Source organism: Rhinopithecus roxellana, chromosome 11 (assembly GCF_007565055.1).
Source record: "Rhinopithecus roxellana isolate Shanxi Qingling chromosome 11, ASM756505v1, whole genome shotgun sequence".
NCBI lineage: Eukaryota > Metazoa > Chordata > Mammalia > Primates > Cercopithecidae > Rhinopithecus > Rhinopithecus roxellana.
In genome coordinates, this window is record NC_044559.1 from 132272976 (window position 1) to 132286893 (window position 13918).

At 43.6% G+C, this 13918-nt stretch overlaps 1 protein-coding gene across 1 annotated transcript in view; it reads left to right on the forward strand.

The window, feature by feature from the left end:
- CFAP70 (cilia and flagella associated protein 70) overlaps positions 1-13918 on the forward strand; it is a 110384-nt gene that overhangs the window by 5308 nt on the left and 91158 nt on the right. The window contains exons 3-6 of the mRNA XM_030940829.1: positions 779-877; positions 1065-1144; positions 4322-4501; positions 8464-8646. Coding sequence (XP_030796689.1) covers positions 779-877; positions 1065-1144; positions 4322-4501; positions 8464-8646 — 542 coding nt within the window. The remainder of the gene's footprint in view (positions 1-778; positions 878-1064; positions 1145-4321; positions 4502-8463; positions 8647-13918) is intronic.

Sequence of the window (13918 nt, forward strand, 5' to 3'; positions counted from 1 at the left end):
TGCTGGGATTACAGGCATGAGCCACCTCGCCCACCCTAGAGTAATGTTTTTCAAATTTCAGATTGTGACTTTTTAGCCATTCGTAAGATCAGTTGATGGGCATTATGACCAGTAATTTCTTCTATATGAAATAGAATAGAAAATACCTAAGGATTTTGACCTAGTAAAGATTAGTATTATATGAAGCTTTGTTATATAATCATATGTATCAGTTACTTTTTTTTTTTCTTTTTTTTTTTGAGACGGAGTTTCGCTCTTGTTGCCCAGCCTGGGTGCAATGGCTTGATCTTGGCTCACCACAACCTCCGCCTCCCAGGTTCAAGCGATTCTCCTGCCTCAGCCTCCCCAGTAGCTGAGATTACAGGCATGGGCCACTATGCCTAGCTAATTTTGTATTTTTAGTAGAGACGGGATTTCTCCGTGTTTGTCAGGGTGGTCTCGAACTCCCAACCTCAGGTGATCTGCCCTCCTCGGCCTCCCAAAGTACTGGGATTACAGGCGTGAGCCACCGCGCCCAGCCTCAGTTACTTTTATACATATGCATGTACATGATTATGATCTAAAACCTATTTCTTATTATAACTTGCAGGCAAAAAGTTCAAAAGTCACTGAAGTGGTCCGGTATTTTCCACCAGAAGTTACTGATGTTGATGCCTTCTTTACTTTCAAGTTAATTTTTTTTTTAATGTACATCTCTTTGACAATGCTTTGTGTGTTGCACCCTGGTTATCGGATGGATGTTTTAAATGTCTCATTTTCTTTGTTTTGATTTTTCTAGTAACTGTGACTGAAGTTTTACCAAAGGAAAAGAAACAGAAAGAAGAGAAGACCTTAATTCTTGGTCAGGCTGTGGTGGACCTTCTTCCCTTACTGGAAGGTCAGATGTGTGCTTTGCCCAAAAGCAGAAATGGCAAAGCTCGTAAAACTTAGCCCCAGAGAGATATAGAAGTTAGCCTCAATGAATTTGAGGGATTTGAGGGGTAAAGTGGGCACATTTATCTCTGCCTGCAGTCATCCCAACTTAACCCTTTCTTCTTTGGCTCAACTTGGGCTTCTTTTTGCAGGACAGAGTTCATTTCAAACAACAGTTCCATTGCACCCTGTGCAAGGCTCACCCTTAGAAACTCCTAGATCAAGTGCTAAGGTAATCAGAGTTTTAGCTCTCAACATTTCAGCCTGCCATTCAGTATAACAATTCTGTCTGCTATTAAGGTTCAATTCAGTTGAGTGTAATGCATTGGGCATTTTCTTTTCACAGCACACTTAGTGTTAGATTCTGGGAAACAAAGATAATAAGGTGGAGTCCTACTTTGAAAAGCCCACAATCTACATATCATAGATTATAACCCAGTGTGATTAAATGGTGGAGTGAGGTACATGGGCCATAGAGCAGGTATCAGTTACTTTGTCCACGGGTAGAGGCAAGGAAGGCTTAACCATGGAAATAACTCTTGAACTATGTCCTGATGGATCAAATAGTATATGAAAGCACCTCATATACTTTAGGGCATGGTAGCATGCCTCTCACTGAAAATTTCTAATCCAGCAGTTCTAGCCCAGACCCCTTTCTGGAATTCTAGAATATCACACTTTATAAGCATCAACTCTATACCTCTATAATGTTATCCCATAGGCACCTAAAACTCAACATTCCAAAACAGAACTCAGTATCTTCCCTGAAACCTACTCTTCCTTTTATCTTAGTTTTTTGACTAGTGGCATCACCCATCTGTGAAATCATGGAACATAGAACCTAAATTATATCTATGACCGTTCCCTCAGACCCTAACTATAGCCAATCCTCAAATCTGCCTTTCACCAAATCCTGCCTTTTCCATCTTCTAAGTGTCTTTAGGTTTTCTTTTTGGCTTCATTCCTACTCTTTATTGCCTTATTATCTCTCACTTGGATAGTTACAAATAGCCTTGTACCTACCTTTACCTCCCTCCAGTTCAACCTCCCCATGGCTTGCACAATGATTTAAAAGTGAATATGCTTTGGGAGGCCGAGACAGGCGGATCACGAGGTCAGGAGATCGAGACCATCCTGGCTAACACGGTGAAACCCCGTCTCTACTAAAAATACAAAAAATTAGCTGGGAGTGGTGGCGGGCGCCTGTAGTCCCAGCTACTAGGGAGGCTGAGGCAGGAGAATGGCGTGAACCTGGGAGGCAGAGCTTGCAGTGAGCTGAGATCCGGCCACTGCACTCCAGCCCGGGCGACAGAGCGAGACTCCGTCTCCAAAAAAAAAAAAAAAAAAAAAGTGAATCTGATCTTATCTCTTCCCCTACTTAGTACTGTGTAGTTTATGGATTCACCCACTGCTTACAAGTTAAGGTCCAGATTGCTTAGCAGGCATACAGCATCCTTTATAATGGAAGCCTTCCCCTTCAACCTCATCTCGCATTACTCCTTTCCTTATATTAATACTTCAAGTTGCAGAATCCTGAATTACTTACATATACCTAAATGGAAGATACCATACTGTTCCAATCCCTCTTTACATAGACTGTTTTTGCTCCCTAAGACTAGCCAAGTGCAGTAGTGAGACATGGGAAAGAATAGAACAAAGAATTTGATCTGTAACTGACTGCAAACAGTCAGTTGAAATAACTCACTACCTTTGGACCAGCCCACAAAAACTGTTCGTATCCAGAATGGCTTTTTCTTTCCTTCCTCTGCTAATCCATGTTGTAAATGCCTATTTATCCTATAAATGTCAACCCAGCCAAATAATTATTCACTCCCTCCTTGGTTTCCTTGACTGCAGCATTTTGTACAGGTCTCTAGTATAGATTTCGCATAAATCTTGGCACTATGACATGAGTTCTATGTTGAAAGGAACTATGTCTTCTTTGTCTTTATATCCCTAGTGATGTAGTAGAGTGCCTAGCATTCAATACACATTCTTTTTTTTTGAGATGGAGTTTTGCTCTTGTTGCCCAGCCTGGAGTGCAATGATATGATCTCAGCTCACTGCAACCTCCACTTCCTGGGTTCAGGCGATTCTCCTGCCTCAGCCTACCGAGTACCTGGGATTACAGGCACCCACCACTATGCCCGATTAATTTTTATGTATTTTCTCTTTAAGTAGAGATGGGGTTTCACCCTGTTGGCCAGGCTGGTCTCAAACTCCTGACCTCAGGTAATATGCCTGCCCCGGCCTCCCAAAGTGCTGGGATTACAGGCGAGAGCCTACCTTGCGCAGCCTCAATACACATTTAAAATCTACTTTGTATGTATCCTGAGTGAAAATGTCAGAGGTATATACATATATGTCTATACCTATTTATGTGGAATATATACATATCTATCGGAAAAAAATATTTTCTTATTACAAAGCATTACATTTAAATTACAAAAATAGGCCGGGTGCGGTGGTTCATGCCTGTAATCCCAGGACTTTGGGAGGCCAAGGCGGGCGAATCACGAGGTCAGGAGTTCAAGACCAGCCTGGCCAATATGTTGAAACCCCGTCTCTACTAAAAATACAAAGATTAGCTGAGCGTGGTGGTGTGCGCCTGTACTCCCAGCTGCTCAGGAGGCTGAGGCAGAAGAATCGCCTGAACCCAGGAGGCGGAGTTGCAGTGAGCCGAGATCGTGCCACTGCATTCCAGCCTGGACAACAGAGCAAGACTCTGTCTCAAATTTAATTTAATTTAATTTAAAAATTACAAAAATAATCATAAAATATAGACTAGCAAAAAAGCGCCCAATCTCACTTACTCATGTGCAACTTCTGTCGACATTTTTTTTTTTTTTGAGATGGAGTTTTGCTCTTGTTGACCAGGCTAGAGTGCAATGGCACGATCTCAGCTCACTGCCTCCCTGGGTTCAAGCAATTCTCTTGCCTCAGCCTCCCCAGCAGCTGGAACTACAAGCATGCACCACCATGTGGCGTGCCTGGCTAATTTTGGTATTTTTAGTAGAGATGGTTTTTCACCGTGTTGGCCAGGCTGGTCTTGAACCCCTGATCTCAGGTGATCCACCTGCCTTAGCTCCCAAAGTGCTGGGATTGCAGAAGTGAGCCACCATGCCTGGCCAACATTTCAATAGACTCTTACAATTCCTGTTTTGTATATATTTATATATATACTTTACCTCAGTATGGTAGAGTGGGAAGGGAACCAGGTTAAGAATAAGATTCTCTTCTTGGCTCTATCTCCAACTCACGGGACCTAGAGAACATGATTTCAACTTATGGAAATAATTAAGCTTTACCTTCTTATCTTGAACAGTAATATGAGATTCAAATGAGGTAATGCAAAAAAGGAAGATCTCTGGCAATTTTCAAAATGCTGCATAATTTTATTCTTTTACAGCAGTGCAGTCTTGAAGTTAAAGTATTAGTGGCAGAGCCTTTACTGACCACAGCCCAGATCTCAGGGGGCAATCTACTGAAGGTCACATTGGAGGCTGCTTACTCTGTGCCTGAATCCTTCATTCCAACAGGTCCTGGGCAGAACTACATGGTCGGTCTGCAAGTTCCATCACTTGGAGAGGTAAAGCCCTACTGCCAGATATTTATAGAGATTCAAACATGTCTGTACTCATGGCCATCTCTTCCTCACCTCTAAGATACCATTCAAAACATTGTACTGCTAATAGCTGAGATTTATTTTAGGCTTGAAAAATACAGTTTATCTCTATTTTTTTTTTTTTTTTTTTTTTTTTTTTTTTGATACGGAGTCCTGCTCTGTCACCCAGGCTGGAGTGCAGTGGCCAGATCTCGGCTCACTGCAAGCTCCACCTTCCAGGTTCACGCCATTCTCCTGCCTCAGCCTCCCGAGTAACTGGGACTACAGGCACCCACCACCTCGCCCGGCTAGCTTTTTTGTATTTTTTAGTAGAGATGGGGTTTCACCGTGTTAGCCAGGATGGTCTCGATCTCCTGACCTCGTGATCTGCCCGCCTCGGCCTCCCAAAGTGCTGGGATTACAAGTTTATCTCTATTTTATATACAGATTTTAGTGTTTATGATTTACATATTTATTATATATTGTACATTAAATATAATTTATATAAATATATGGTAGAAAATATATAAGACATTTAAAATGGCCAATTTTGGTGTATTTCTGTACAGATTATTTTTGTGTGTACATTTTGCAGATTTTCTGCAATGTGCTTTATTAAACAAAAGTTTCTCTTAATTCCAGATATTTTCTTGGGCCACGTTTCCAGGTATAGGAATGATTGGATATGGAATTCCTTAGGCTCTTGATGGAGATTTCTAAATTGCTTGCTAAAAGGCTTCTATTCAGTTAACACTTCCACTTGTCTTATTTCCAGGGCCATGTATGTGAATGACCCACTAAAGTTGTGTAGCAACTCTTCAGTTTGCTGAGGACTTAGGAGGTTCCTGGGACATGGGACTTTCAGCACCACAACGGGGACAGTCCTAGGCAAATGAGATGGCTGATCACCCTTCCAGGGAACAACCCACATAGCTATATGAGGCAGATCTGTGCATTGCCCTCGCTCCAACTTTGGGATTGTATTGAAAATTTTCTCTTTGTTTTTGCTAATTTTGATAATTAAAAGTGCCTTTTATTTTTTTTTCTTCTGGAGGTCTTAGTATTTTTCTTACTGATTTTTTAAATTCTGACTGGGGTGTGGTGGCTCACACCTGTAATCCCAGCACTTTGGGAGGCTGAGGCAGGTAGATCATCTGAGGTTAGGAGTTCGAGATCAGCCTGGCCAACATGGTGAAACCCTGTCTCTGCTAAAAATACAAAAAATTAGCCGGGTATGGTGGGGGTGCCTGTAATCCCAGCTACTGGGGAGGCTGAGGCAGGAGAATCACTTAAACCCAGGAGGCAGAGGTTTCAGTGAGCCAAGATCGTGCCGAGATTGCACTCCAGCCTAGGCAACAAGAGTGAAATGCTGTCTCAAAAAAAACAAAAAAAAAATTCATATGTAGAGAAAAATAATGTTTTTTTTCAAGTTTGTCAATTTATAGTTTATCATGTTTATTTCTGGTTTATTATTTATTTTTAATTTGGGTCATTGCTTTGGTATACACAAGTTTTTTTTTTATTATTTTATTTTTTATTTTTTATTTTTGAGACAGAGTCTCGCTCTGTCGCCCAGGCTGGAGTGCAGTGGCCGGATCTCAGCTCACTGCAAGCTCCACCTCCCGGGTTTACGCCATTCTCCTGCCTCAGCCTCCCGAGTAGCTGGGACTACAGGCGCCGCCACCTCACCCGGCTAATTTTTTTTTTATTTTTTAGTAGAGATGGGGTTTCACCGGGTTCGCCAGGATGGTCTCGATCTCCTGACCTCGTGATCCGCCCATCTCGGCCTCCCAAAGTGCTGGGATTACAGACTTGAGCCACCGTGCCCGGCCTACAAAAGTTTTTTAATAGTTAAATTTTTTTCTTTTAGGTTTCTTGCATCATTTTAAACTTGAAAAGGGCTCCTTTATTCTCATATTTGATGAAAGGTTGCCCTTCCGGGTTCTAGATTTTTTTTTTTTTTTTTTTTGCTTTGTTTTTGGAGATGGAGATGGAGTCTCGCTCTGTCGCCCAGGCTAGAGTACAGTGGCGTGATCTCGGCTCACTCCACCCTCTGCCTTCCGGGTTCAAGCAATTCTGCTGACTCAGCCTCCTGAGTAGCTGGAACTACAGGTGCCTGCTACCATGCCCAGCTAATTTTTTGTGTTTTAGTAGAGACGGGGTTTCACCGTCTTGGCCATGCTGGTCTCGAACTCCTGACCTCAGGTCATCTGCATGCCTCAGCCTCCCAAAGTGCTGGGATTACAGGCATGAGCCACCACACCCAGGTCCTAGTTTTATGCAGCAGCCTTAGTTCCAGCTTCCTGTCCTGCCTGGGCACAGGGCCATGCTTGCTTCTGTATAGTAGTGTCTGGGTCTGACATTTCCTGGGTTGGCACAGCATCAGCTCATGAGCTTATCCCTTGGGTATTGAGTTGCTGCTGCTGCCAGTTCTGGCACTTTTAGACTTTCTTTTCTTTTTTTTTTTTTTGAGACGGAATCTCACTCTGTTGCCCAGGCTGGAGTACAGTGGCACGATCTCGGCTTACTGCAACCTCTGCCTCCCGGGCTCAAGCGATTCTCCTGGCCTCAACTTCCCGAGTAGCTGGGACTAGAGGCACCCACCACCACGGCCAGCTAATTTTTGTATTTTTAGTAGAGACGGGGTTTCACCATATTGGCCAGGCTGATCTCAAACTCCTGACCTTGTGATCTGCCCGCCTCGGCCTCCCAAAGTGCTGGGATTATAGGCATGAGCCACTGTGCCCAGCCTAGACTTTCATTTACTTCTTTTGACCTTGGCTATGTGATAAAATATAACTTTTTGTTGTTGTTGCTGTTCTACTTTATCTAGTTTGTTGTGTGTTTGTTGCTGACAAAGGATCTGTTGTACTTTAGTTTGCTATAGTGTTGGAAATAGAACTTTCTTTTAATTTAAGGGCCATTTGGTTTTCTTTTCCAGTAAACTTCTTGTTCCTGTTCTTTGTTTATCTATATATCTCTCTGTCTATCTATTAATAAGAGACAAGGTCTCACTCCATCACTTAGGCTGGAGTGCAGTGGCACAATCATAGATTACAGTAACCTTGAACTTCTGGACTCAAGCAATCCTCTCACCTCAGCCTCCCATGTAGCTGGGATTACAGGTGCATGCCACCGCATCTGGCTAATTTTTAATTTTTTTTGTAGATGTGGGGGTCTCGCTATGTTGCCCGGGCTGGTTTCGAACTCCTGGCTTCAAGTGATCCTCCTGGCTCTATCTCCCAAAGTGTTGGGATTATAGGCATTAAGCCACTTTTCCTGGCTGATTTTAATGTGCACTTTACTGATTATTAATGAAATGTAGCATGTTTTTATTTAAATGTTGGATGTTCTAATTTCCCCTTCTATAGATTGCCTACTTATATATTTTACCAATTTTCTACTGCAAGTATACTTTGGATAAGTTATAAGACATGAAAATGCCTATATTTTTAGCCCCTTGCCAGATTTTAGTTTGTTTTCTAAAGGATAATTTTTAAACAGGTATAAACACAACTCTCATATAAAATAAATAACACAAAAGTTGGTCCAAGATTTTATTTAACTTATTAGTGAGGGAATCAGTAAAATGTGACAATGAGTTCAAAGGAGTATATAGGCATCAGGAATGCTGAAATGAATTTGCCAATAATTCAAAACTTGTCATTAGCTTCAGGGAAATAATCAGTTACATTGCCACTGGACAAACTGTATCTGCATATTTATGAACCAGAATAATTTGCATTATTATCAAATGTCTATAAGTTACAGAGTTGTAAAATAGTGCAAAGACAATGAAAGGCACAGGCCCCTCTCTAGAATCAGATTAATCATAGAGGGGTATGTTTGACAACACTCAGCATTCCATTGAAAAGACTTGATTAATCTTCTTGTCCATTTCAAAGTCCTTTACAAACTTTCCTGACGTATGGTATTTATTTCTGTAGAAGGACTATCCCATTTTATTTAAGAATGGAACTCTGAAGCTTGGAGGGGAAAGAGAACCTGTTCCCCGGCCCAAAAAGTGGCCAATTGCCAACATTCTGGCTCCAGGAGCTAATAACATTCCTGATGCATTCATTGTTGGTGGTCCCTATGAAGAAGAAGAAGGAGAACTCAACCATCCTGAGGTGAGAGCCTGATATACGGGTTTTTGTGATAAACTTAGTGTACTGACAGATGATAAAACATTTTGTGCATTACTGTAATTTATATACATTTGTCACCTGTCAAAATAATTACATGCCAAAATAAAACACCTATCTAATTCTGATTCAGATATCTTCTGACTTCTTAAGTCCAGAAAACAAAATAATTTATATCACATATACTCTTTATTTTATTTTAAATTTATTGACTTACAAATAGGTAATTATCAGTTACTGTCAAAATTAAAAATGAGGATCTATGCAGTGAAAGTGTCCCTCTAGTCATGTCTCTTCCTTCTAATTCCTCCACATCTCATTACCCTAGTAGCGATGGCAGCAGTGGCCAGTCTGGAGCAGCTCCTGCCATGATGCTGGCTGCAGTGGGGGAGTCCTGGCTGGGCCTACATGCTCCATGGAGCTAGCAGGAGCTGGGAACAGGTGGGAGCCCTTCCCTCCCATGTGCAGCTGGAGCTGCGCAGCCACAGCTGCATACCCAGGCATCTCTGCACTCTGGGAAGCTGGGAAGCCCCCCTGCCCTCACAGGCTTGGAAGTGCCTGCTCCTGATGCCTGGCCTCTGCCTACTCCTGGTGCCTGCTCCAATTTCGGAGCAAAGTTGTGGCCGAGCCCAGGGCTGTCACAACCTGGCCAGGTGTGCATGTACTCAGGGCAGTGCTGACAAACCAACCCTCTGCCGTCTTGATCCCTCTCCAGACTTTGGGCACCCATGAGCATGGGAGAAAGTCCAAAGGGCGCACTGAGGGCAGCTTGGCATGGGCCTGCAGGCACCCCTCAGCATGAACAGCCAGGGCACTGTGGATGGCAGCAGGAGGTAGACAGGCTCCTGGGTGAAAAGGGGCAGGTCCCCAGTGAAACCCCACCTTCAGGCCAGGGACTGCCTTAGGTCTGGGGGCCAGGCTGCTAGTTCCCATGGACCAGGGTGAGAACTTATGGTACTTTTCTGGCTCCACCCATGGCCTCCCATGGATCAGTCAGCATCCACTTCCTCCCCTCTGAAGCCCATAAAAACTCAGGACTCAGCCAGACTCAGGCAAAGGATGGGATGACCTGCCTGTGGAAAGAAGCTACCCACTGTTGGTCTCCTCTCTGCTGAGAGCTGAACACTCGTCAGGACGTCCTGTCTGTGGAGAGGAGCTGCCCACTGTGGGTCTCCCCTCTCCTGAGAGCTGGACACTTGTCAGGACTACCTGCCTGCAGAGAGGAGCTACCACTACTCAGTGAGTCTCCTCTGAGTTATTCTGTTGCTCAGTAAAGCACCTCTTTGCTTTGCTCACCCTCCACTTGTCTGTGTACCTCATTCTTCCTGGATGCAAAACAAGAACTCAGGACCTGCGGAATGGTGGGGCTGAAAGAGCTGTAACACAAACAGGGCTGAAACATGTCCCTTGCTCATCACATTGTGGGTGACAAAAAGGGGAGAAGAGAGAAGAGTTGTGGTCCTTTGGGAAGCCCAGACCTAGGAGCTCCCTGAGCCAGGGCTGTGACACGAGAGGCTCTTCAGTTTCTGGTGTCTCCAAGCTTCTGAGCACCACCACATTCCCTGGTGCCAGCCATGGAAGCTGCTTGCAGTATGCCTGGTTCAGCCGCAGCCTCACAGGGAGCTGGCACCTGTGCTGGTGCCTGGAGCTTTTGGCTCTGCTGCAGCCAGCATGCCTGGCTGTGCACAATGGCCAGACCCCATGATCGCTTACTCACACACCCCTCAATGCTCCATGCCTGGCTCACCCTTGGCAGGCGTGGGATCCTGGCCAGTATGCAAGCCTAGCACAGCCTGCCAGGCCGAGTGGGTGAAATGAGCCTAGCAGGCCCAAGCAAAATTTGGGCAAAGGTGCCACCAGCCACAGAGGTTTTCTGCTGGAAAAGCAACAGACCAAGGATTCTGTGACAGTCATCACCTTTGTTACAGTTTCTTGTGTTTCCTTCTAGATACTTTCTTATGTATATAAAAGGAAATAAATAAGTCAAAGGAAGACTCAGAGACAGAAACATTTAGAAAAGTAAAGAAAAGGTTTCCTTGGAAATTGTGAAAGGGATTCAGACTTCAGGACTGACTCACCAAATAAAAAATCAGTATAGTCATCTTGGCTGGGCGGAGTGACTGATGCCTGTAATCCTAGCACTTTGGGAGGCCTAGGCAGGTGGATCACTGAGATCAGGAGTTCGAAACTAACCTGGCCAACATGATGAAACCCTGTCTCTACTAAAAATACAAAACTTAGCTGGGCATGTTGGCACACACCTGTAATTCCAGCTGCTTGGGAGCCTGAGGCACAAGAATCACTTGAACCAGGAGGCGGAGGTTGAAGTGAGCCAGGATTGTGCCACCTCACTCCAGCCTGGGTGTCAGAGTGAGACTGTCTCAAAAACAAAACAAACAAAAAAAAAGTATAGTGATTCCTTGGTATACTTGGGGGATTGTTGCCAGGACCCCTGCAAATAGCAAAATTCATGCATACTCAAGTCCTTCAGTCAGCCCTGTAGTTAACTATGTATAGGAAAAGTTGGCCCTCCATATATGTGGGTTTTACATCCCACAAATACTGTATTTTGATCCATGTTTGGTTTAAAAAAGATCCACGTGGCCAGACGTGGTGGCTCATGCCTGTAATGCTAGCACTTTGGGAGGCCAAGGCGGGTGGATCACAAGGTCAGGAGTTTGAGACCAGCCTGGACAATATGGTGAAACCCCATCTCTACTAAAAATACAAGAATTGACTGGGTGTAGTGGCACAAAGCTGTAATCTCAGCTACTCGGGAGGCTGAGGTAGGAGAACCACTTGAACCCAGGAGGTGGAGGTTGCAGTGAGCCAAGATCATGCCATTGCACTCCAGCCTGGGCAACAGAGTGAGACTGTCTAAAAACAAAAAAGATTCACATATGAGCCAGATGTGGTGGCTGTAATCCCAGCACTTTGTGAGGCCAAGGCTGGCTGATCACTTGAGACCAGGAGTTTGAGACCAGCCCGGCCAACATGGTGAAACCCCGTCTTTACTAAAAACACATAAATTAGCCAGTATTGTGGTGTGTGCCTGAATCCCAGCTCCTCAGGAAGCTGAGGCATGAGAATCGCTTGAACCCGGGAGGCGGAGGCTACAGTGAGCCGAGATTGTACCACTGCACTCCAGCCTGGGCGACAAAGCAAGATTCTGTCTCAAAAAAAAAAAAAAAAAAAAAAGCCGCATATATATAAGTGGACCCATGCAATTCAAATTGTGTTGTTCAAGGGTCAAATGTTTTTATAAGAAAACAACACAAAATTACCAACATTACCCCGTTTACATTAGTCTATTCATGATGGCAAAACTGCAGGTTTCTTCACTTGATTCTCAGATATACAAAGGTTGTAAAATATCTTCAGACATCAGCATAATAAACATCAGGGATAAAAGTGCTTTTCTTTTTTTGTTTTTTTGAGATGGAGTTTCCTTCCTGTTTCCCAGGCTGGAGTGCAATGGCGCAATCTTGGATCACTGCAACCTCTGCCTCCTGGATTCAAGCGATTCTCCTACCTCAGCCTCCCAAGTAGCTGGGATTACAGGCACCTGCCACCACACCTGGCTAATTTTTGTATTTTTAGTGGAGATAGGGTTTCACCATGTTTGGCCAGGCTGGTCTTGAACTCCTGACCTCAGGTGATCTGCCTGCCTCAGCCTCCCAAAGTGCTGGGATTACAGGTGTGAACCACTGTGCCCGGCCGATAAAAGTTCTTTTCTTTAGGAAGTCCAGATTTTCAGGAAGTATTCAAAGTCTTGTTATTTTCAGAACTAGAATCTGTTGGGAAGACACTGCTATTTTTCCTTTATCTCAAGGTATTATTGTTTGTTTGTTTGTTTGTGACAGAGTCTTACTCTGTTGCCCAGGCTGGAGTGCAGTGGTGCGATCTCAGCTCACTGCAACCTCTGCCTCTTGGGTTCAAGCTATTCTCATGCCTCAGCCACCCGAGTAGCTGGGATTACAGGCACACGCCACCATGCCCTGCTGATTTCTGTATTTTTAGTAGAGACAGGGCTTCACCATATTGGCCAGGCTGGTCTCAAACTCCTGACCTCAAGTGATCCACCCACCTCCAACTCCCAAAGTGCTGGGATTACAGGCGCAAGCCACTGCGCCCTGCCGGTTTTTCATTTTTTAAAATTGAGTATATAAGGTGTTTAATCATATATATATGCATACACTAAATACATACATATATTCTTTCCCCATCATTTTTATTACACAAATGTAAAGAGTACATACTTACGCCGGGCTCGGTGGCTCAAGCCTGTAATCCCAGCACTTTGGGAGGCCGAGACGGGTGGATCACGAGGTCAGGAGATCGAGACCATCCTGGCTAACACGGTGAAACCCCGTCTCTACTAAAAAATACAAAAAACTAGCCGGGCGAGGTGGCAGGCGCCTGTAGTCCCAGCTACTCGGGAGGCTGAGGCAGGAGAATGGCGTAAACCTGGGAGGCAGAGCTTGCAGTGAGCCGAGATCTGGTCACTGCACTCCAGCCTGGGTGACAGAGCGAGACTCTGTCTCAAAAAAAAAAAAAAAAAAAAAAAGAGTACATACTTACACACACTATATGCACTTGCTTTGTTTTACTTTGTCATGTATTTTTGAGATTTTTCCACATTACATAAAAAGCAGTCTCACTATTTTTCTTTATTTGTACTTGCTGTATAATGTGACATTGTATGGACATACTTTAATATACTTATTATTAATTATATAAATTACCACAAATTTGTCAAGGGCATAGAAAATAGTATAACACACTTGCAAATGTTTCTTGAATGAGCTGATAATCCACTGATGGAAACATTTAATAAAATAATTTGTAAAATGAGGATGGTTGAATTATTTTTCATTGTCTGACTCTAAATATATAAAATAGTAGAGATGAGGCTAGGAATATTGGAAAAACACTGCACAGTATCTTTTCTCATCATTGTGATTAGTGAAAATTCATACTTTTCTTAGATTTCTATTTGAATTTAGATCAGGCATTTTATTTTAGACATTCAGATTATATTTTGTTTTAGATTAGATTGTTAATTCTCAATCCTGGCTGCACATTACAGTCACCAGGAAAGCACTGAAAACAATGACAGTGGCCAAGCTTTAACCCAGGTAAACTATGTAAGAATTTATTTTTAAAACAGTACCAATGCCAGGTGTTTTTTGCTTTTTTGGTTATTTTTTTGAGACAGGGTCTCACTCTGTTACCCAGGCTGGAATGCAATGGTGTG